Below are 24916 nucleotides of genomic sequence, written 5' to 3'. Positions count from 1 at the left end.
CAGGGGTCTGTCTTCCTTTTACTGGTGTGCATGAACATTCTTTAGTGGAATTTGATTTTGTTCTGTTTGGCTTGGACTAAAATTAAGAGCAACATAAACAAGTATAAAACAAAAAAGCTAAGAATAATTCTGATTTATTAATGATGCAACAATCATGAACGGTCATTCACCCATACTGGCAATCATTATTCTGAAAATAATTTCATTTAGTGAGACAGCATCACGCAGCCACTTGTGGGACCTTGCAAACCATCGGCTTCATCATCAACGATGCATCTCTGACTCTGGGGCTGGACATTGATTCATTTTTCACTCAATCAAAATGCATATTGGGGGATCCATTTAATGCACAAATAATCATATATTAACAGCCAGAATGAAATATCCTTACAATGGTTAGAATTTTTCAATAACATTTTAAGTAAATTCAGTCGGTGTGTAACAAATTATGTTCAGATTATACTGTAGAAAATTGACCCTGATTATATGAGATGGAGGATCGTTAAAATTGTTATGTCTCATCTCTGCAAGACTGTCTTATTTTCTTTTCCACATGGACCCCGATATTACGTTCCATGACTTATTAATGACTTTCATTAATTTCATTAATTTGAAATGACCTCCAAAGATGTCACCAGCAGAATGGTGGGAAGAGTATTTCTGTCAATAAGAAAACATAGTAACCATGACGATGGCCTATTTGATAACTTCTTAATTCACAAATTTGTAAAAAATGATTTATGACTTGGTCGCAGTTATATTTTCCACCAAGTCTATATGAAATGAAACCATGGTAATTTCACTGTCAAATGCATGAGGCAAAGGTAATTTGTCATTTTTAACTTTAAAACAATGAAATATTAATTTTTTGATGAACATAAATTCAAGAGAAAATCAACAGAATAGTGATTTTAATGAGTCAAAATTTTTACATGCTTAATAATGTTCAAAGAAAATACTAAATTCAGTCCAATATGGAAGGAACAGTGTTTCCGGTGGCGACAGAAATGTCACCAGCACCATTTGAGTCTCAGCGTAAATGTAAACCGTAAATGTCCTCTAGAGACCTCTATAATTATCACTGTAATTATGCTGAAATAAATAATTACTCACGCAAGCACTGAGGCAGGTCTCCGCTCCATGAGCCATTCCCTGTGCAGGTAAGCACAGCAGGGAAAGCCAGTTCATAACCATGTAGGCAGCTGTAACTTATGCTCGTTCCCCACTCGAAGACAGAGCCCTCCAGGAGGCTATTGGGTATGGGTGGGGGATTAGGACACATCACAACTGTGGGGAAAACATAAAGGAAATATTTAAAGAGAAGCTTGTTGGAGTACAATTGATTAAAAATGAGATGAGACAAAATCAGTGCTTTCTTGGCTGTACAGAGTGATAGTTTGAGAAATAAGATGTGTCAAAGACAGAAGTTAAAACATAATTAAAGCCAGAACACTTCATGACAGCAGTTCAGTGGCAAACAGAATATTTGGGTACTAGAAAGAAGGATCATAAAGTATTTCTGAGAAAAACATTATGCATTCTTCCATCTGATACAACTGAAATAAAAACTATTGGTTGGAACTCAAAGATAACTTTAAGTTGAAGCTTACAGGCCATTACCAACTTTTTTTTGTGGAATTGAAGGAACAGGAATATTTCCTGTGTCTTAGAATTTCAAGAACAACTTTGATAAATTGAGGTGTTGATGGTATTAGTAGGAACTAAGGCCCCTTCCACACGATGACGGATTTTTTTGAAAATGGATCGAAAACGATTTGCGTCCACACGACAGGGTTTTCAAAAAAAAAAAAAAAAAATTTTTCAAAAAAATTCACCTTGGCCAGCGTTTTTTAGAAGTTCCAGATAACTGCATTGTCGTGTGGACGGAAGGCGTGAAGGCAACAAAAAAGTTGTGTTTTCAAAAAGTTCCGGCCTAATAGTGTTCAAATGCACGACCCCCTGTAATTAGCCCAGAGGAATAGTCCCTGTTTCGACTATGACAGAGCGGGATTGTTCTTTTGTTACTCTTTGGACTATGCAGAATAATTTCTGTAAGAATGGAAGGGACATCTTGAGTCTGTGTAAGCCATAAACATTCTGCTCAACAAATGTAATAAATTAATACATAATAAAGCTCAGAGTTTGTTCTGACACACTTGAGATGAACCCGTGGGGACGCAGATGGGATATGGGTTTTAGGGATGTGAATAAATTATAGCAGTTGTTTTATACCATCACTATCCTCCCTCTGCACCCATGAGCTCCCCAAGTCTCTCCTTCTTCTAGACACAGTCATGCATGCTGAAAGATTTTGACAAAGACCTGCAAATTGGAGCGAGGTGAGATCAAGCCTTACAACCATCTGGCAAAATCAGATTTTTGGCTATAAATCCAGTTACTTAAGTTCTCATGTTGCCACTATTACTCTCAAGCTTGATTTTGGTGTTAAGACAGCATGACAACACAGTCATTTAACTTAGTAAACACGTGATAAAAATATATTAGTGCAGCATTTAACTGCAGAATTTATGAAACATGAATGGAGCTGCATAGATCCATTGAATTTGAGGGAAAGACAAGTACTGGAAGAAGGAGGAACCACCACCTAAGGCAAAGATGGGGAAATGTCTAATAACTTCTTCATGACATCTCTTTTTCTCAGTTTTTGAAATAAAACAATAACAATTTTTTTTTCCAGAGCTCTACTTTGTTCTTTAAAAACAGCATTATAACCAGGGCTCATGGAAAGGGCAAGGCAAGACACTGCATCCTAACAACAATTTCAAGGCAAGAAGTCTTCACACTGATTTTAAAATTGACAAAGGACTACGAGTGATTCGCCTCAATAGCACTCTTGGAGAAATTTATTAAATTACCTGTTGTTTTCTTTGGTTGGATAGAAAATTGGTGCACTATAAGTGACTGAGCAAAGCTCTGACATCTTCACAACACTATCTTGTACACTCAATAAATCCACAATCAGCGGCAGCCCTTAAATTTCTCTATTATTTACCTTGACTGAAGCACATTCTTCAAACTGAACAGAAAATAAAATATTCCTGTATTAAAAACTGTTGAGGACCATTAACCTTAAGGTCATCAAATTAGATAAGGAAGTATTCTGATTTTATTTTGTGTTTTTTTATGATGCAAAATCATCAAGTAAAATAAGTAGCTAAAGTTCAATTCAATTTGACGTGGACCTTTCAAGAGTACTGATATAATTCTGTGATCTTGCTTTTGCAATGTTGTAAACAGGTTCAATTTTAAAAACAAATAAATAAAGCGAAGAAGCTTGTGAAATATTCCCTGGGCTCCCTTGCATATTGCAGTCAAATTTAAATATGTTTTTAGTCCTACTGAGATCCAAGAGCTTGCACACATTGTGAAACTCATTGAGTGCTCTTTTCCAATTCTTGACACCACCTTTCACAAGGTCCTCTTGTCTTAGACTTTTACTAAACACTCTCCAAGCAAAAATAAAGCGGCATTCTTCATCTTCTATGTGAGTACTCGAGCCATCTAAAACTCGGGAACCTTTTTAGTGTGAAAGCTCTTTTTCTGTTCAGACATATCAGAATAGGTATCTTCAGATCCTGCTGCTCTGGCTGGTGGCCTGAATGCTACTCTTTCTGTCTTTTCTTCATCTGCCTCACTGGTCTGTTATTTCTCATCTCCCACACTTTCTTCTGTTTCTCCTCGTATTGTAGAGACAAAAAGAGTATATAAAATTTTAATGAAACAAGTAGCTTGTTGTACATCAATGTCATCCCATTATGTGAGATAGCAAAATAACCATGTGTATAATATGGTTAGATGTGGCCAATACCACCAAGCAAAATGTTACAACCACCTATGATCAATACAGATGTTTGCTGGATACCATGATCCATCCATTTTCTTATAGATTTGAAGATCTCAGCTGGCTACACACCACAGGCGGGGTACACACAAGATGAGATGCCAGCTCATCTTGTAAAGCTTGTAAAGTCTCGTCTTCAGCTGCTTGCTCAAAGTATGGGTCGTGGGTGCTACTGGAGACTATCCCAGTTGGCGAGAGGAGGTGTACAACCTGGATGAGACACCAGCTCATCACAGAGCCAAACATAGTCAAACAACCATTCATTTGTACACTCACACATGTGGAGAATTTTACAGGGGCTAGTTGCGTGTTTTTGGAGGTGGGAGGAATCCAGAGAACCCAGAGAGAACCCTATGCAGATATAAAAGATAGAAACTTCGCACAGAAAAGCCCCTGGTGAAGTCAAACCCATGAGACAAAAGTGCAATCAACTGCACCACCGTCCTGCCTTTTGAAACATATTCTTACTCTCAAAATTAAAATACCATTACTGACAACCAGAACAAAATTTGACAGCATAATAAATTAAATTGAGATTTTATCTGTGGATGAAATCAAAAATACATGAAAAAAGAGCACTGACATGCCGTGAAGTGGTTTCCTTTGTTCTATTATTTACAAAAGCTACTGGATACAGCATTATTCCAGAATTCAAAAGATTGGGTTTGAGGTTAGTGTTATATGTGATTTGCAGTTGAATAGGTCTCTAATTCTTATTCTGAAAGTGTGACTACATGATTAGCCCTTGATGGACAACTTTCATGCCTTGTGAAGTTTAGTTCAATTTCCTTTGTATAAATGAGGCTACAGTAAATGTGGAGCAACCCACAGTGGGGTTTTCTTTTCAAGGTGGAACCATCTTTTGTTCTTGTTGGCAGCAGATCCAAAACGATTTCCATGTGGACATGGAAAATGAAAAAGAGTATATGTTTTAGATGTATGCTATATTTAGAATGATATTTAGGCCATGATGAATAGTGTGTAGAAGTCTGTTTTTTTAATGTTTTGTTTGATAATATAATTTTGTTTCTCCATCTCTGAAGCAGGAACAAGTTCAGTTGAGATAGTTTCTCTTTGATGTTAATGAATTGGTGCAGAGTGCCTTCATTTTGGGATTTCAATGCCGCTGCTTGAAAGCCCTTGCAAAAGGAAAGCACTTCATTCTGATATACCTTTCGAAAATACAAGTATGTTTGAGTGTGTGTGGGTCTCGCTATAGTGTGGCTGTGTGAAACAAAGCAAGGGAAGAATAGAAAAAGACAGATGGAGGGAGAATGTGCAAGTGCAAGTGTGCAAGGAGGCAAATTATGCTGGTTATTGTAGGCTGCCTACTAATCCCATAAGCACAGCATCAGAACTTACTTAAAATAAATGAAAATAAAGCCACGGAAGGGAGGAAGAACTGAATGAGGATTGGAGAGTGTCCCCATTTTCCTAAGTAGTTCTAAGCAGCATTAGTGACTCTTAGCTGAACACACCAAACCTGGGATTCACAGTCAATTCTTGCTGGGTGAGGCTTAGGATGTGTCATCACACACACGCACACACACACACACACACACACACACACACACACACACACACACACACACACACACATACACACACAGCATGGCTGAACACGCCAAACCTGGGATTCACAGTCAATTCTTGCTGGGTGAGGCTTAGGATGTGTCATCACACACACACACACACACACACACACACACACACACACACACACACACACACACACACACACACACACACACACACACACACACACACACACACACACACACACACACACACACACACACACACACACACACACACACACACACAAACACACACAGCATGGCGAGTACTGATGAACGCAGATTAAGTACAAACTTCTGCACAAATTCTACAAAGTAGGTGAAACCTCTTTCTATCCATATAAAATTATATCTTCCTTTGCTTTCTTTTCTTCTCTTACCAGTCTCTGTAGCTCACTAACAAATGCATGCAGGTCACTATGAGCTGAGGGCAAGTAAACATCTGTGTCTGTGTGTGCACAGAGGTTGGGGAGACACGGTTGTACAATAGAAACTCCCAATGCAATTTCATATTTGTGCATTGGGAGTTTGTGTGTGTGAGTGTGTGCGTGTGTGCGTATGTGCGTGTGTGTGTGTGTGTGCGCGCGTTTGTGAGACATTATTATGGCAAAGATCTCTGGTTTCTATGCTTTCCACATGCCCTCCATCAGCCATAGACGCATTGAGGCCGATGTTGAGGTGCTGCAGCATCTGTCAAGGATTGTAACTCGAAAGTTAGGAGATTCCCCACGTCTTATTCACACATGCATTCACCCTCACACACGCTTCTGCGTGGGTGTCTCTCTCCACTGCCTAAGGCTAAGAGTTGTGCAGCCATTGGTTCGTCCAACGACTTCATCATGCCGCACAACAAGACACATCAATAATGAAAGAATCCCATGAAATATTACAAATCAGTGTCAGTTTGGATGTTATCAATTTCAAGGCAAGGTCCAAAAGAGCGTGATAAGGGCAAGATGTGTGTGGCTTAAAACCACAGTTGAGCTGAGCTAATAGAAGGTGATGGAACTCCCTCTCAGTTTAAAAGTGTTTTATATCTGAGATTTGCAGACACAGAAGCTACCAATTACATAAAAAAAATTTCAGCAGACTTCATGGTTTTACATTCGCTTGTACTTATTCCCTTTGAGGAATATGTCTGTCTGTGTAAGTCTTTGTCTTCCAGTGATTTGACAGTGTTTATTTCCAATTGTTGTTCTGTTTGTTTGCATTCATAGTATCTTACCCTGATTCTTTCCTCTCTCATTCCTCAAGAGGCGAACACAAGGCCAGCTTGTTTCTGTGATGGAGATGTTAGCTTGAACAATTCCTTTGCAAAAAATGAGTCCCTACTCCTCTTGTAGGCTTCTCACTCTCTTGGTGCACTTCTGAACTGTTTGCTGCACAGGCTAATCTCCCTGCAATACTTTCTACTGGGTGCCAGTGGCAGACATGCTAATCTGTGCCTTCACCGGAGCGTCATAAATCATAGACTGATGAAGTGCTGCTGGGTGCACAACAACTGGTCCTCTCGGTAGATTTTCTGACTTTGATGTTAACTAAGAGCACTGAGTGAGCAGAAACTTCAACAGAGAAGCAGCAATCATCAACAGTGTTAACTTGGAGTACAATTAAAGGGAACATTGCTGCGATGAAGAGGACTTGTTGTCATCCATCACAAGTGTCAGAGCAACTTTTAGCCTCGGCTTAATGCCACCACAGGTGCAACTCCAGATGAAGTAGTGGAAGAGCTCTAAAAAATGTTTTATGTGTATTCATATATATATTTAAACTCATCGACGTGATGAGCTGTTATCCAGAAATTCCTAAACTCTTAACATGATTTAGAAAAAGCACATGAAAAAGCAGCATTGGGTGTTTATACTCAGGTATTCACACAAATATGCATGTCACACAACCAGTCTTTTGCGACATTGGCACTTTGGTCATGATCGATACACTGAATATGATGCGAACAAACCACATAGGAAGCTCTGTGTCACCTTGCTTGCTAATCCTGTTAGATCTCAGAGTATAAGCATGTGCTTTATATTGTGTGTGACAGTGCGCTAGCATGCCAAGGTTGTTACAGCACAGTCTGATGGTTATCAAGGTTGACGCCTACCATGGCACGTGTGCGATGCTGTTTTAGCAATTATGGATGGTACTTACCTTGGCATGCTGGTATGGTGCCACTCCAGGTGCCATTGTTGGTGCAGGTCCTTGTGACAGCATTGTCCCCTCCTATCATAACAAACCCTGGCTGGCACAAGAATGTTACATTCTGGCCCACCGTGATGTCATCACCAATTCTCAGTCCATTCGCTGGAATGCCAGGGTCACCACAGGTGATCACTGTTGATGGGGGTCAAACACAAACAACTTGCATCAGAAATGATTTACTATGAAGTGATTTAACACTTTAGTCAGATGTATTCGGCAGGAAAGGCACAGTGGTCAACACAACAGTGCTGGTGTTCATTTCCGGCATTTGTTAAGACATTCTTTTGTAAAGTAAATTATGGCTGTTGTCTGCCATTAATGAACTTACATCCTCATTAGGGCACAACCATGTGCAGGGAAAGGGTTGAACAAATAGACCACTTTAAAAGAATCAGGATTCAGCACACAGCTACATTTAATCCTTTATCAGAGGAAATATGTTGTACAGCAGGTTAAATCTAAAGGTACAATAGTCCCTTGTATCACTGAAGGTTGACTCTGTGATGTCATCAGGTCCAACAATTTGCTTTCCTTTTATCCTGTACTCACAGATTAAAATGGTTCTCTAAAATTGCAGTTGGAGTTACATGGGTGATACATAATAAAATATATGTAAGTCTTTCTCCTTTTTGTAAACATAGAACCTTTTTTCATGAGATATCCTGTGATGGACACACTTAAAAGCTGCACACACAGGAGACAGAAATTCTATTGCAGGGGTGTCAAACCTTTTTTCAGTGTGGGCTACATCAGTACACAATCCTCGACGGGCCAGATGTAAATTATAAATGTGAATTAATGTAACTCAATGTAATGTACAATAAATGTAAACTACTCCTTAATGTTAAATAACTCTTAATTTATTGCTTATTCAAGTTACAAACATCACAGTTGCACTGAACAAATATATTTGTTTGTTCCTCTGTTATAACATAAATCCTTTTAATTTAATTCAGGCTATGAAACCCACAGAATTCCATCAAGTAAGAATCAAACTATACAAGAGAATAAGGAATAATAACATTAAACACAAGTTTTTTCAAAACATTTTTGTCAGTGTTAAAATGGGCTTAATTACTGAATTGTGGGAAATTTAGTTTTGCTCAGAGCACACTTCTGACCTTTTTATTTTTGGACACTCTGACCTTTTATGCTCTTGCGGGCCACATTTGGCCCCCGGGCCCTGAGTTTGACACATGCGCTCTATTGTGTTGACACCTGGTTGCAGTGATTCGTATAATGTTGGCAAAGGAATTACCAAAAACCTTCCAAATGTCAGCTTTTCACAAGTAGAAAAGCAGTCATGCTTAAAGACAATTTAGAGAGGTTTATGGGATCTCAGTGAACCCACAATAACATTTATTCAACATTTATTCATTTATTCAGTGACAAATAAGACGAAAAAATTGTTTTTCACTGGGAAGTAACTCTATATATGTCTGCATACACATCCGCGTAAACATACAGGCGCGTGCGCGCACACACACACACACACACACACACACACACACACACACACACACACACACACACACACACACACACACACACACACACACACACACACACACACACAGACATAGCTCATTCCACTGAGTCTTGTGCTGAGGTCGGGAGGGTGGCTGGCTTAACAGCCCTACCCACTGCACCTCTATGCCAATGCAGGGAAAGTAGTTAATGAAACCTCGTGTGTTTAACATCACACAAACAATTTGCATCTTTTCAAGAACAGAAGCTCAGTATCAACAAATTTACATTAAAATGAATAAAATAAAGGGTTTTTTTGGTTTTTAAAGCTTCAAATAAGGATATTGCAGCAAAAAATGAATTGATTCTGAACATACATGCTTCAAAAGCTCGGCAAAAATAATAAAATCACCAGAGTTTCAAGGTAGGGATCAAAAATTATCGTCATAAATTCAGTGTCCAGCCAAATGTGAAACATTACCACGATGTTCCTCTTTGCTCATGATTGATGCTTTTGAATAATGGCCAGAACACTGTTTTTTGCAGGACACTGTAATGTCACAGCATTGCTGTGAAGACAATCAGATATTAAATGCCGTTTATATATCCTTTTGTGTAAAATTTAGTTAAAATTAGCATATTAATTTCTATCACTAAGTGTCATTTGTGAGGTCGCTGTGGCTTTGATTTCTAGATTCAAATGATTTAATGTTTGAGTTTAGCTGGATATTTATGCCACATTTGAGGACATTTCTAACCCTGAACCTACACTCCAATGTGATGGCAAAATTTTAACATTGGTGAATACTGTAGTTCAAATCAAAGCGAGAACCTAATAAAAGTACCATTAATGGTCTTTCCCAAGATGTTTTGGCCCGTCTTTCTATCATATGCCCATTCTTGGCTTCTTCTCAAAGAACAGCTTCTAAACAGATGGCTTTGTGTTGGCCCAAGACATTGTCAGGTCTTAACCTAGTGCTGTCTCCAGCGAATATCTATGTTGCCAGCATCTATCTGATTGCCTTTTGATAAGCTTTGTTTAACTTACAGGCCTAATTTCTGCGTACTTATTACAGAAGTCTTTCATGACTTGTTCACCTTAATGTAAGAAGCCAGTTTGATGCTTATGTCTGTCCTTGCTAATGCCCAGTCTCTTAAATTAATTCTTGTTTATTTATTGCTAGTTGAAGCCAAGGTCTCCAACACATATTCATCATTGACTAACTGAATCCTGGTCATGTATCTGCAAGCTGCTATTAGTGAGTCTTCACTTCCCTACCACAGAGGGTTTTGAATTTAACCAAACAATTATCTATCTGTCTGTCCGTCCGTCCGTCCGTCTGTCTGTCTATATTCGGTAGTACAGTCAAACTTGCAAGTCAAATAACCTTCCCCATTTAAAATAAGAAAAAAAATATTTTACACCATTCTAGCCTCTTAAAAAAGCTTCCTTCCTGCCTGTGTGTATTGGTTTACTCATATAGAGTAAACCAATAGACATGCATAATATACCTCTGCATAATTAATGAAATCTTTAAAAAATAGTGCTAAAGTATGAAAAGAAACACAAAAGTCACAAGCACATACACATTACATCATTACTCCAGGAAGGAGAAGAAGATCCGGTCTCAGCTGATGTTGTGTTCATGCACCAACTAGCTGTTGTGTCATAAAGCACAGCCCATATTTTGGATTTTGCTCATATGTCGAACAATAAATTTGGACAGCGCGTATTTCAAATAACTCATATCTTAAGGTACTACTACAGTATATATAGAGATTTGTTTTTACATCGCATGCCCTTCTGCATTCTTCAGTTCTGTGTAGTTGACACTGTCTTGTGCCCCCATGGGGCTGTAGATGCCGGGGATTGAACCTGGGACCACATGCACGCAACGCCTGTGCTCTACTACTGAGCTACACTGAGCTGCTGAGCTACATTCAGCTCAAAACTAAAATGAATAAACCAGGCAGTATTCTATAAGGAATAGAATGAACTGAGAAAACCTGATGTTTTATGGGTAACACAGATATGTATAGCATGTTTTTACAGTAGAATGCACTTTTATAATCTTTATCTACTGTATCTGACAAAGTCATTTTCAACAGTCATTCGTGGATCAACACTCACTCCAATATCGCATCTATCATGACTCACTCACAATAGATGTGATTTGAACAGTGACAGGTGGCTCGGTGTAGCATCGAATGTAATGTCCCTGCATCAGATCATCATACTGAACAGAGCTGAGTCAGAAGACAAGCTCTCATTTTATCAGTCTCTTCCGACCCCCACTTATGATTGTGATTTCTGGTTAGTGACTGAATGAATAAGACCACAGTTACGTGCAACACAAATGAACATTATCTGTAAGGTAGAAAGACTCTGCCTTTCCATGTGACTAAAAAGCTGGATGACTTGCTGGCATGCCTAAAGTTTGAAAATGATAATGTGATATGCACACAGTCAGCAGATATAATGTTTAGTACTTTCACTTTAGTTTAAACTTTTCCGTGTTGACCTTTGATCAGGTAGCAGAATGATCACACTGTGAGAAGATTTGCAAGCATATAGCAGTGCAATATGAAAAGTAAGAGGATCACCAAAGTTATTACAATTTTTCCTGAGGGAGACATGAAAGAGTGAAACTTTTACAGCAATTCAGTTAACAATTGTGGAGACATTTCACTCAAAACTTGCAGAAGAAATAAAAAAGACCTTGTGGTGTCATTCAAGTAAAATTCAGTGGATTACGTAAAGTTTATCTTCCATGCACCATGACTGTCTGCCTCATATAGAGTAAGAAAAAAAGATGTTTTTGCTCAAACATCTCAAGCAGCAAATCAGTATAGAGATAAATTCTTCAAACCAAATGATGTAAAGATTTAGATATATTATTATGGTGAAACAGAATGTCGAAAAGGATGGAGGCTGGTGACCTCAATACCAAACTTAACTCCGTAAATTTACATTCAGTATAAAAACTTAAACTGGTCAGTAATTAATAGTATTTATTTGTCATCAATGATCCCTTAATGTATCTTTTTTTAAAGATGACAATATATTTTTGTCACTTTTAAATGCTGCACAGTGTAATTCTTTTCACTTTCACAGTTCAACCAAAATATCATATTTATTTGACTCTTTGTGCTACTTAATTTAAAAAAAAAAAAAATCTTTGAGAGCTGCAGAAATCTCATTATTTCCTGTGACACCTTCATTTTACCCCATCCTTTAACCCCATCCACGAGGAGAATTCAATACTAGTGTCTGTGTTTAGACTGGGACAGAGGAAACCATTTACAAACACAGCAGATACAAATCAGCTGCATCACAGGATGTCACAGGAATGTCTCTGTTGGTTCTCAGTCATCCAGGTGGAGGTAAAAAGAAAAAAAATTAGAATTGTTTTATTGTTTTATTATGTCTATTCTTTATTTCTTGAAGTTTTTTTCTGGCTTCACAGTCTTCCCACAGCCAAGTCCCTCATTCCTTCATATGCCCTATAAATTTCATTTAACAAGAAATTTATCAGAAGTTGCTGCTCTTCCCTTGAGAACATTGTGTGACTGATCTGGTAACCCACATGATCGATTACCCATGAACCGTGAAAATGATTGCCTCCTTAATGAAGGCACACTGAGCCAATCTTGACATTTTAAGTGTAGATGTCCATGAACTGACTACTAAGATATAACTTGAAGTGATGACATATAAGAGGATAATGACAATAACTTTGGCGATGAGGTTTAAGTTGGGAAAAGCGGCAAGAGGGATATTCTGTCTTCGCCATGTTCGATCATTATTCAATCCAATTTCTATTACTTCTGTCCTTCCTTCCTGCCTGTGTGTATCCCTCTAGAGTCATTTCACTCCAAAATTGAAAATTATGCTCATGCCATTTATCTTTTCTTGTGATTCAGTAACAATAAAAAAAAGTGTGTGTGTGTGTGTGTGTGTGTGTGTGTGTGTGTGTGTGTGTGTGTGTGTGTGTGTGTGTGTGTGTGTGTGTGTGCGCGCGTATGCGTGTGTGCGTGTGTGCGTGTGTGGTTGTGTGTGTGCATTCTCGGGGAGGAGAATTATCTGCAGTTTTGTTTCATCGTCTTTCTGTTACAAACTGGATATAGATTGGAATGCTTCTTAATTAATGCTGGGCTCATTTCCTCCATCCAGATTCAGACATTGAAAAACTATGTTTATATACTGTGCTGTTAGAAACTTTAAAGTTTAGAAACTTTTAGCAAAACTATGGATCACTCAGCGCACCTCCTTTTTGAACAAGAAAGGGAGAAAAATCATTTTCAGTCAGGGGCTGATTCTTTTTGTTGTGCTAAAAACACAGCATTTATTGTGACTGACAAACCTAGCCATGAGCATCTGTTCAAAAACTCTACTTTCAGCATAACCCTATGTTTGTTTTGGCACCTCTCATATCCATGGAAATGCCGTATCTTCTTTATCTTTAATTTGTTTTTCTGTTCTATTTCTGAAAGTGACAATAGCAAATTCTGTAACCATTGATTACACTGGAAATGTGATAAAGCTAGACACGAACAACCAAGAAACACTGAATCGCACTCATGTCTTCTTTTGTGCTGTGTATTTTGGACAATGCTTGACAAACAGTATATGCCTCTGTGAGATTTCTCTACAAGACCAAGAAACATGTTCAAATGACTTCTTTGTATTCTGTTCGTCTATAAAACTTACTTGTGCAGTTTGGAGCCATGCCGGACCACGTGCCATTTGCCAAACACTGACGTGTTGGTGTGCCACTGAGGAAATACCCCTCCATACAGGAATACACAATGGAGTGGGAGAAAATTGTGCCATCCAAGCGGGAAATAAGGCCATGAGCAGGTGTAGCAGGATTACTGCACTGCACAGCTGGAAAACAGTGAAGAAAAGAGAGGAGAGAAGATCAGAGGTGTAAAGTAGCAATGGATTTTCTGTTTTACATATCAGTGATTCACAGTCTAAGGGTTGGGAACCCCAAGGTAGGTGCAAGATGACTGCTGTAGATCTCACGGTGATCAACACACTTTAAAAAACACATTCTTTTTTTATATTGTGTGAATACTTAAGAAATATAATCATTGCTTTACATTGACCTAATGACAAAATGTAGTTTCTTGACTATGTCTAATTAGCACTCAGGTGGAACAGTCTGGAAGGGGCAGATAGAAATCGTTGGCTTGTGTCAGAGATCCTCATTTTGTGTATGGGCCCAACATCAGCATAATGTACAGTATCACTGCTTTATTATGAGGAGCTAATGAGGAGAGCTGGCGGAGTGGTACACAAATCCCCATCTCACCATTGATGAGTCATCAGTAAATAAAGTGCAGTTTGTGTAATGTCAGGTCCCACAGTACATCCATAGAAAGGACATTTAGTGCAGTCTAAAAACACAAGGAGGCTCACGGGACTAATGTGAGTCTAAGACCTCAAGGTTTAGTTCTATCTAACAACCAACTGTTTAGCAATTAGCTTTTAGAAGCAAAGAAAGAAATTTTTTTTTAATGTTTTTCCAATAGTTTTCCAAGCGATTAAATTAATTTGAAACACATACTGAACTTGCAAAGCAGTAGATTTTAAATCTCTTACAGTAGAAATCATATATTTCTATTGTAAAAACCTTTACTTTTGGAGATAATAAATCATTTTGTTTAAATGAGAAGAAAAAAAAGGAAAGAAAATGATGCAAACCAGCTCGGCTCGGGGTTTAAAAAACATCACCGCCTTTTGAGGAAAATGACGTGTTTTTCTTCTGCTCCAAATCATGTCTAATTATGAAACTGATTTGCTCTCAATCACCTAATTGCCAAGAAAATTTGAAACAGTGATTCTTGCAAAAGACAGTCGTGGCACGGTAGGCACGGTGGTGATTTCTCGATTATCACCTGTGCATACAAACACAAGGTCATCAGGGTGCAAATGTATCAGGCCTAAACCACAACACAGCAGGTGGAAACACAAATTACTACACTGCATGTGCAAAAAACAAGTGTAGGGACATGCAGACACTTGATAAAACATAAAATATCATAGCCCCTTTGGAGTGTTCTGTGAACATTTCAAGACATACATACAAAACAGAATCACCAAACCAGAACTTATGTCGGGACACAGATATTAAGCTAAATATCAACACTGTTTTCTATAACAATAAAATTCTGACAGGCTTCAACAGCCGACAGGGCTTTAGATCACAAACAGATCCAAAACGCATTCAGGCTCCAGTGGTGGATATAACAGTTTTTTAAATCAAGAGTTCAGCAGGGAGATGGAGGGACAAGCAGGTGGTGAAGGAGAGATGAGGAGTAACAAGAGGAAAGTCAAAAGCACAAGAGCAACCGAGGGATGTGTTGACAGGGACAGACAGACAACCAGAGAATGAGATTAAGGTTAGATTAAAGACATCAATAAACAAGAAACAAGAGAAATTGAATTAAAGATAAGCAGATATAATGTTCAGGAGCTCCAAATCTGCTGAAGTAGTGGACAGAGGAGAGCAAGGCCAGTAAAACATTACCCTCGATATGTTTCACCCCGGGTAATTTATGCAAGATGTTGTGCCAATGTTCTGCAAACTAATATCTTCAATATCCACACTGCTTAATTTATCACACTCCAAAAAGAACTTGGCTTTAGGTGACTAAAATTCATTATCATTTTGGTTGAAATCTGGAAACAAGTCACAGCATCATGTGTTGAAAGAAAACTCAAGACCTCTGCAAAAAAAGATATTTCACTTCCTGGGTTAGTGTGTGTGTGTGTGTGTGTGTGTGTGTGTGTGTGTGTGTGTGTGTGTGTGTGTGTGTGTGTGTGTGTGTGTGTGTGTGTGTGTGTGTGTGTGTGTGTGTGTGTGTGTGTGTGTGTGTGTGTGTGTGTGTGTGTGTGTGTGTGTGTGGATTAAAAGGACATACCTGGCTGTGTTGAAAATAATATTTGGGTGCATTAGATAAATAGAATCTGGAATTTTTGGATTTGATTGCTGATTTATTGGCTGAGATCACAACATACGCATACTATGTGTGTTGTATGTTGATTAAGAAAGATAGATTAAAATTTCACATTATGTAAAAAAAAACTCGGCAAATATAAGACTAAGTGAACAGTTTGCTCTGATGTCAGACTTCAGGTGGCCTTATCGGCTTTCCTTTTTCCACCTCATCCGCAGGGTTTCATCTTTTATCCACATTACTGTGAATCTCTGAGCAGGAAACATATGCACTATATATTTATGTGCATTTCTGCTGTGCAGGTTGAGAGTTAGTGTAAGCAATGTAGATTATAGGCTTCCTGTAAGAAAACGCTATCACAACCTGCCTGTTATTTCATATTTTTTTAATTACTGATAATTATGGCCTGGGCAGCACGGTGGCACAGTGGGTAGTGGAGTTTGCATGTTCTCCCCCTGTCTGCATGGGTTCTCTCCGGGTTTTCCGGCTTTCTCCCACCTCCAAAAACATGGCCTTCAGGTTAACTGACCAGTCCCAAATTGCCCGTAGTTGTGATCTTACGTGTTTGTCTGTGTATATTGTGGATCCGCAGTGCACTGGTGTCACACCCGGAGTGTCCCCTGCCTCATGCCCCCAGTCGGCTGGGATAGGCTCCAGCAGCCCGCAATCCGTGACAGTGGATGAAGTGTGTTACGTAAATGAATAAATAAATTAATAATTATGGCTAGTGTAAGAGCCAAATGATGTACAGGCAGTCCTCAAAATACAAACACAATTGGTTCCGAGAGGCTGTTTGTAAGTTGAATTGTTTGTAAGTCATTATTTATTAAAATTCAATCTATAGCACTGTAGTGCCGTAATGTAACTTTTACATCTCTACCTCTGCTGAATTAAGTTCATCCTCGGGGGTGCAGCGGCTAAACTAACCCTAACCCTAAATCCTAAACTTTAATCCGCTGAGGTATTCCACTTTAACATGCTGACGTGCTTCCTTGTAATCTAAAGTTCGACACGCCACTTTATTCTTAATTACTCTGTTTTATTTCCATTAAGTTTCTCAGTTAACTTGACCAATAGTGAACATCAAATCGCAAAATATTCAGAGTTCAGCGTTAGCATCAGTTAATGCTTCCGTGCAGAAGTCCAACCTGAAAATAAGATTACTACATTATTTAGCTCCTACAGAGGGAAAACCTGACAACATAATAACAATAAATAATAAAATAAAATACAGGTACAGGTCTTTTTGTCTCGGTTATATGATTATACGTAGGTTTAAAAAAATACACAGAAAAATAATCAAGTTTACATCATTCAATGCACATAATGGGTGTTCGCTACAAACATTGAACTCTTAAAATCACTAGGAAACCATTAACAGCACATATGATCATGTTACTATACGATAAATAACTATAAAAATATATAATCTTATTAAAATACATTTGTATAGTTCCAATATCTGCCATTATGCGTCACTCATGATGTAAGCAATTGCTTTCAATTCAGATTACTTCACAGTAAGATTTTGCACCTTATAATTTAATCCCTGAGGAGAAGAACAAAACACTTCAAGGACCTCTCAATCAGAATTTCAAGTACATCTAACGACAAGTGTGAGAGTCAGCTGTTGATGTTGAACGACTGTATGCTATTGTGGCATGTAGCTTACCTTTAGAGCAATGGAAGATGAGAAGGAGGGGCGATTTATATATTAGCTAGTTAACAAATCTCACCCTGCTTGTAACTTAATTTAAAAAGAATCTTCATAAACCAAAGTATTGGTTATACCCACAAACACTATATCTTCCCTTACCCATAATGCAACCCATCATCATTCTTTGCTCCCTCCTTGATCAGAAAAATTCTTTTATTATAAAACTCATTCAAGAATGCAGTCAGTTTTTAATATCTTGTTAAAGATATGTGATGGCATATGGGGTATTTTATCAGATGTTGAAAGCTCCTTCTAGAACACAAAAGATCTGTGCTCAGGCTTTCAGGACAAAAATGCAGAGTGATTGACATTATTATATCCATCACAAAGCTTGTGATGGAGATAATGGAAAAACATGTTTTTTTCTTCTTTTTCTGCTTTGTTTGTTAGCAGGATTTCTTAAAATATATGAAGGATTTTCATTAAATATTTTGCAGACAGAGTGTGGTTATAGCAGAAACATAGGTGGGGGCTCCCTGCAATGGACCTGTACTCAATTCTCCTTCACTCCCGCAGAAATTGGTCAAAAATAATGCTTAAAGGTTATACAGTTTGGGAAGATAGGCCAGGGCACAGGGAAAAATTAGTTGTCTGGATTGTGATCTGATGTGGGATATTTTAAACGACTCTTTACCAATGTGGAATGGAAGAGAGCTGAAGATTTTTATTTTAAGTACACAGAGAGTTCTACAACACATGAAAGTAATACTCCAGATCTGGACTATTAAAAACTCTTGGAAATTCTATACTGTATTTTGAATTGATATAAGAAATAATAATACAGTATTTTACAAAGTATATCACAATTTTGTTGTGAAATGTGTGGAGTAATTATAAATATCTTTCAAGTTTACAGAGACTGATTAGTGCTCTCTGATTTACTACTGGACTAAACCAGATTTACTTTTTTTCCCCCAGTGATTCAACATACAAGCCTCAAGCAGACAAAGCTGAAAAACTTCCATTAAATATTCTTATCCTGTCATCACAAATGCATTTCAATTTTTTTCCTTACGTTTGCAGAAGGGCTGTCGGCCCGACCAGGTCCCGTTGGGGAAGCAGATCCTCTCCGCCGATCCGTACAGTGTATGTCCCACTGCGCAGGTGAAGCGTACTTTGCTTCGCACTTTGAAATTCCCTGCTTCCCTGCTGGCATGAGCAGGTGTGCCAGGATCCCCACAGGTGTCCGCTGAATCACCTGCAATGGGAGATAACCAGACGAGGAGCACTGAAACAAGAAAGTAGAAATGCCATCCGCATCAACCGTCACTTTGTGCATATTCACAGATGGGCCCTTTTAATTTGGTATGGCAATGAACTACAACACAGTGTTCCTGTCTGTCAAGCAGAAGGACACTACAGAAAAGACTTGGACTCAAACTGTACATCATTTAAGTCCTCTAGGAAGAAGCTATAAAACAGGCAATGCACCAGTGGGCAGTTGTCACCATGCCAGCAAACTGGAGGGCCGATAGATTTCAGTGCTTTGACACCAGGAGCTTTCTTTCTATAAAAACAGCGAAGGCAGCATTAAAAGGCAACCAGCTGTGGTTAGGGGAAATGATGAATACAGTTTGACCTCTGAAGCCAAATGCATTTTCATTATGCTGAATTATTTCCCCTGTCTTTTTTTTTTTCCTCTGGAGGAGCATTGAGCCCTTTCACTGTCTAACACCACCTGTTTTGCACAATTATGAAATCACTCCTAAAAACATGCTTCTTGTCTTCTTAATTCTTTTCTCATATCCCCATTTGGGATGTCTCTGGTAGGTGAGAAATAAATATGACGTTTGCTATCAAACACCATGGAAAACAGGAGGTGACAGCTCCATTCAGAGTCAGAGGTGTGCCATGAGTGCAGAACATTTTATGTTGCGATGAACAGCAAACCAGGACAAAGTCTAGAGGGTGGGATAATTTTTTTTTTTGAGGTAACTGTAACCATCTTAAGAATGAACAGAAAAAAGTGAATTGTGGTTATTCTCTTAAAGAAGTTAGAAAAACTAAAGGGGTAAAGAAAATTTTAAAAAAAATCTTGATTGAGATGACTATAGGTAGATGGATAGAATTATTGGTTTTGAAATCTTGTTCAGTGAGCTGTGCACACACTTTGGATCGCTCTCTGTGTTAGCTGCTGCCCTCTCTATAGAGCAGCAAACAGCTGCAGCAATACTGTACTTGCTTACAAAGCCTTCCTGTGCAAACACGCATCTAATAACTTCTATACACACCCCAGTTCACACATGATTTGTCTGGTCAAGGGCTCACAGCTGAGGGGGTTCATATCTGTACGACTGTGATTGGCAACGAATGTATGTTCCTGTGTGTATGTAGTATCTATAATGCCATTTGCATGACAGTGTATATGTAGTTGTATACTTCTTTGCGAGTGCATATTTAGCATGCATGTTTGGTGCTTGTGTGTTTGCACATGTATGCTTGCATGTCTCACAGCATCTCTCTGTGCTTCATTAGTCTCCTTCGGTTAGGTGAAGTAGCTCGGCTGGGTATTCACTGTGACAGCTATAACCTCACTAATTGGGATGGTGGTGAACTTGGTTGGAATTTGAGTTAATGTCCATTCACTAGGCTAGCTTTGTGAGGAAATAACAAGCCCCTTCATCCCCGTCATGCAACAGACGAGGACATGAGAGGGATAGTTTGGCAAGCAGTTTTTAAGCCTGCTCATAGTAATTAAAAAAGGGCTGATGAGAGAGAGGATAGATGTACGAATGAGAACTGTTGCTGACATTAAGCTTGAGTTCTGAATAATTTGTAGCTCAAATGATGTTGTTGCTATTGGTGATGAATTAAAATGTGCAGTTTTCAGATAAGGCTAGTTATGGACCATGCAGCAATATTTTCTGCAGAAGCATCTTTTAAGAAGAAGCTTAGACAAAGTTATGGGACATGATGGAGGAATGATTTTTTTTTATTTAGAGAGACATATACATTCAAAGATAAATTATCACTTTCCAGATGGCTCAATTTATCCTGCTAATACTGCAGTACTAATCACTTCTATCACTAATGTGCCTGTGAAAACTAGGTGTTAAAATGTGCTGTCACTAATTTAAAACTTCCTGGGCTACATTAATTTTAGTTCTATAAGTAACAACTGAGCCCAGCTGTGTTTCCATTATTGTTTCATCTATGGTATGAACAGATGTTTACAGCTGAGGTTCTGACTTTATATCAATGATGGAGAGATCATCTTTGAATATATCTTCTTCTCTCCACTATGTTCAGCTAATTTCAGGGATATAAAGATGCACTGATGTAGTTACATCTTTGCATGGTCATGTGAGGACAAACAACACATTGACAGTGGTATGCATCACATCAGCATCATTATCAGCCTGAATCTGAGCCCTATATAACTCTCACCGAAAAAAATAAATTAATAACTACCTGCAGGCTATTAGATCATAGTCATGAGCATCTAATTCCTCTGTAGTGCTTCAAAACCATAACACATTTTTTGGGTGTGTTTGCAAGTTTAATTTTCGTGACCTGATTACAAGTATAAAAATGAGTATTTTCTGCAGCACACTCACCTCTGCCATCTATTCTCTTTAGTCTGGTAAGTCACAGTGCCATTAATTATGATTAAATCATCTGCTCACTGACCCAAAACTCTGCTGTACAAATGACTCCATAGGGATTTACTCTCTAAACAGCATTTGCTCTTTGACAATTAAATATGTACTTGGGAATTGAGTCATATTTGCTTTACTTACCTCACTTTTCAACTGATGAGGCTATGCTGATTAGATTTTTTGACAAGTTAACTATGGCTTTATTCTAAACTTGATCTACTAAACTGCAATAAAAGCCAGCTTTTTTCAATCGTCTTATTTATCAAATCACTTTGAGAAGGCTACCAAAACTGCTTTTATATACTAGGTAATATAGATGAATTGTGCATTTTTGTTGTCATAAGCAGTAAAGTGACATTGTTTATTATACTCTTTGGAATTAATTTCAGGCTTAAAACTGTTATTAGGCCTTACAAAGTAAATAATTATGCAAAAGCAAATAAAGTGAATTACTCCACTGCATTCTGCATCACCCTCTTTATTCAGTTAATCTCAGAATAAACAAGGAATGGAGACTACTTTGCTGGCAGGTTTAGACCCTGTCAGTCATGTGCATGTCAATATCCAATGTCACTACTGCTTCACTACTATTCAACTGTCTGAGCAAGTAAAAAGGATGGAAGATGAGCAGAGAGTCCACACTCCACTTACAGGAAAGAGGTAAAACCTTGCTGTGTGAGTATGCTTGTAAATGTTATTTCTGGGTCAGTGACTCTAACAAACCAAGTAAACATTCAGTGGAGAATCCACTTAAATCAAGCTGCGATGGGAGGAAAAAGACGGGGAGATAGGCGGAGGTTTGTAGTACAGCAGAAATACACTATGAGGCATGCTTTGTTCATTCTTTGAGAAAACCCTAAGGAAAAAATTGGCAGCTAAAAATGGGCATAAAAAAGTTTTCTTTTCAAATACAAAAACAGTTTCATTGAGTTATGAAGTCCCAACAAGTCCAAAGAGGAATCATGAGTAAGGATTCTTATGTGGATCTTTGTTAGTCCTCCACTAATGTGAGATTATAAATATCCACCAAGCAATGACAGATGGGCAAGACAAACCTAAGGTGTCCCTTTTTATAAAATAAGCAGTGGTGGGCGGTCGGGGCCAGCAGGGCCTTCTCTGCTGGTCTAACATCGCACAAATTTCCCCACTATGGGACGATAAAGGATTATCTTATCTTATCTTATCTTATCTTATCTTATCTTATCTTATCTTATCTTATCTTATCTTATCTTATCTTATCTTATCTTACCAGAGATCATGATAATATTTATGATGAAAGTTAATTATATTTTAATGCATTTTCCTGAAATAAATATATTCAAATATATGCATACATATATAATTACACATTTGGATATAATATGACATAAGCCAACGCTGGGTAAGTGTTCTATTTTTAGATTAGTGGGGTTTTATCCAAAAAGAATTCAGCTAGCTTGTGTTGCCAGGTTGAGTGAAATCTGCCCAGGACCTTCAGAATCTAGAACGCAGTGTAAATAATGTGGCACACTTGAACAGCTGTGTGATTGTAGTGGAAATACGCAAAGAGACTTATGTTCCTGCTGGAAATAGCCTAATTTTATACCTGATAGAGGTGATGAAACATTTAGTAGAGTGTTAGTGTATGTCTGTATTTTGTTTGTCTACATGTGGTGTCATAAATGATGGTCATTTCAGTCGGTTTTGTTTTGTGACGTTGATGTGTGACGTCTATAAAGGTGTTGTCGCGGGTTCTTCTGTGCAAGTGACAATAAAAGGAGTGGGGCTGATGCTGGTTTTTGTCCCATTTGAGAGAAGTTATAAAAGTCTCAGTCCTTAAGACTATATTTGTGGCAGTGGTGGGAGCTGCTCACAGCATTATGGGGTGTATTTGTGCAAGTTTGACTAAAGTTAGCGTCACTGAAGGCCTAGGTATGAAATGAACGGCCCGCCACCGAATATAAGTGAATGCCAAAGCTGCTTTGAGAGAAGACTGTTGTGCAGAGAAGAATGACCCCCCCCAAAACACACACACACACACACACACACACACACACACACACACACACACACACACACACACACACACACACACACACACACACACACACACACACACACACACACACACACACACAAAACAAAACATGAGGGTCTGGGTTGGGGCAGGAACTGTGTTTAGTCTATTCACGGGTATATTCTGTGCTATGGTTTGTAACTCTCAGGCATGACATCAGCATCAAGCAGTTTCTTATTTTCTTTCCATATTTCTGGAACTCATACAAAATACAATTTTGTTGGTGTTGTTGGTGGCATTGGAAAATTAAAGGTTAATCAAATTACAAGGAGCTTGTTAAAATATATGTCCTGATATAATCCATTGCTGTGGAGCTGGAACAATCAATCCACCTCTGAGTTTCAAGAAAAAACATTGACAACCAACCAACCAACCAACCAACCAACCAACTAAAGATGAGTAAAAATATTGATCATATGATACAACAAGTAGTCATTCCAGATCACCCTGGTGACCTGAGAGTCCTGTATGGTGTGAGCAGCACAACCTGATGCTCTTTTCAACAAGCTAAAGACCTTGTTTGTGAGCTCTCTATTGTATCTGTTGCTGATTTTAGTCTAATTTTACTCTTGGGAGGAAGGCGACACAGTACAAGTACTCAGCCATTCATTTTGATTCTCAGCTCTCATCATGTGGAGGTTGTTTGTGTCAAGATCAGGCATTTTCTCAGGCTCAGGATTCATGTACACTATGTTAGGGATTTATAGGGAGCGATTATGGATTCATTGGAATCACAACATGCTTTGACAACAGAGGTAAGGCCTCCTAAAAATCACCTGTGACTCAAACAACATCTCTCACGAGAGCTGATGCCCTCAGGCAGAAAATACTAGTAACTAAATTGTAGGCTGAAAAAGAGACGAGTGTTAATGTTTCTCAGTGCTGTATTATTATGCAGGGCATCAATGTAATATTGTAGTGTTTGTCTTTGTGTAGGGGAACTTATTTCTTTGGATATAGGGTACCTCTGCAATGGTTTTATATGTGGCATGTGTGAAATATCTGGTACTGGTGCAACATTTTGCTCTAGGGATTTGTGCAATATTCTTGCTGTATATTATTGATCTATGTGGGACACAACAAGTTATCCTACATCGATTGTTCATATGTGATGGTATGTTGGCGGTTTTACCTCAAATACTGAAGACAAATTTCTCCTAAGGGAGGCAACATAGGCTACTCTAATGTAATCATGTGCAATTTAAAATTTTTATCACCAGCTGTCACTGTAATGAAACTGCGGAAACTGCAGAGTATAAAAGATATTACTCGTGGAAAATATGTTTTAAAAAGTGTTACTTAACAATGTGAACCCCATTCTTTCATTTTTTACAACCACTGATCCTGTCCAGGGTTTTAAGGGTCTGGAGCAAGACTCAGTGCATGTCATGGACAGATTGCCTGTCAGATGTAAGCTTATTAGCGTAAATGTATAGCATGTGCATGGTTGTATATGTATTTGTTCTTGTA

General features: G+C 38.4%; 1 protein-coding gene across 1 annotated transcript in view; it reads right to left on the bottom strand.

The window, feature by feature from the left end:
* The window catches only part of LOC137601298 (CUB and sushi domain-containing protein 3-like), a 237255-nt gene that overhangs the window by 30776 nt on the left and 181563 nt on the right, over positions 1-24916 (bottom strand). Inside the window, exons 57-60 of the mRNA XM_068323436.1 lie at positions 18807-18989; positions 13820-13996; positions 7591-7773; positions 1114-1287 (exon numbers count right to left, since the gene is read on the bottom strand). Coding sequence (XP_068179537.1) covers positions 1114-1287; positions 7591-7773; positions 13820-13996; positions 18807-18989 — 717 coding nt within the window. The remainder of the gene's footprint in view (positions 1-1113; positions 1288-7590; positions 7774-13819; positions 13997-18806; positions 18990-24916) is intronic.

Source organism: Antennarius striatus, chromosome 9 (genome assembly GCF_040054535.1).
Source record: "Antennarius striatus isolate MH-2024 chromosome 9, ASM4005453v1, whole genome shotgun sequence".
Lineage (NCBI taxonomy): Eukaryota > Metazoa > Chordata > Actinopteri > Lophiiformes > Antennariidae > Antennarius > Antennarius striatus.
Note: the sequence above shows the minus strand (reverse complement) of the source record. Positions and strands in the feature narration are given on the sequence as shown.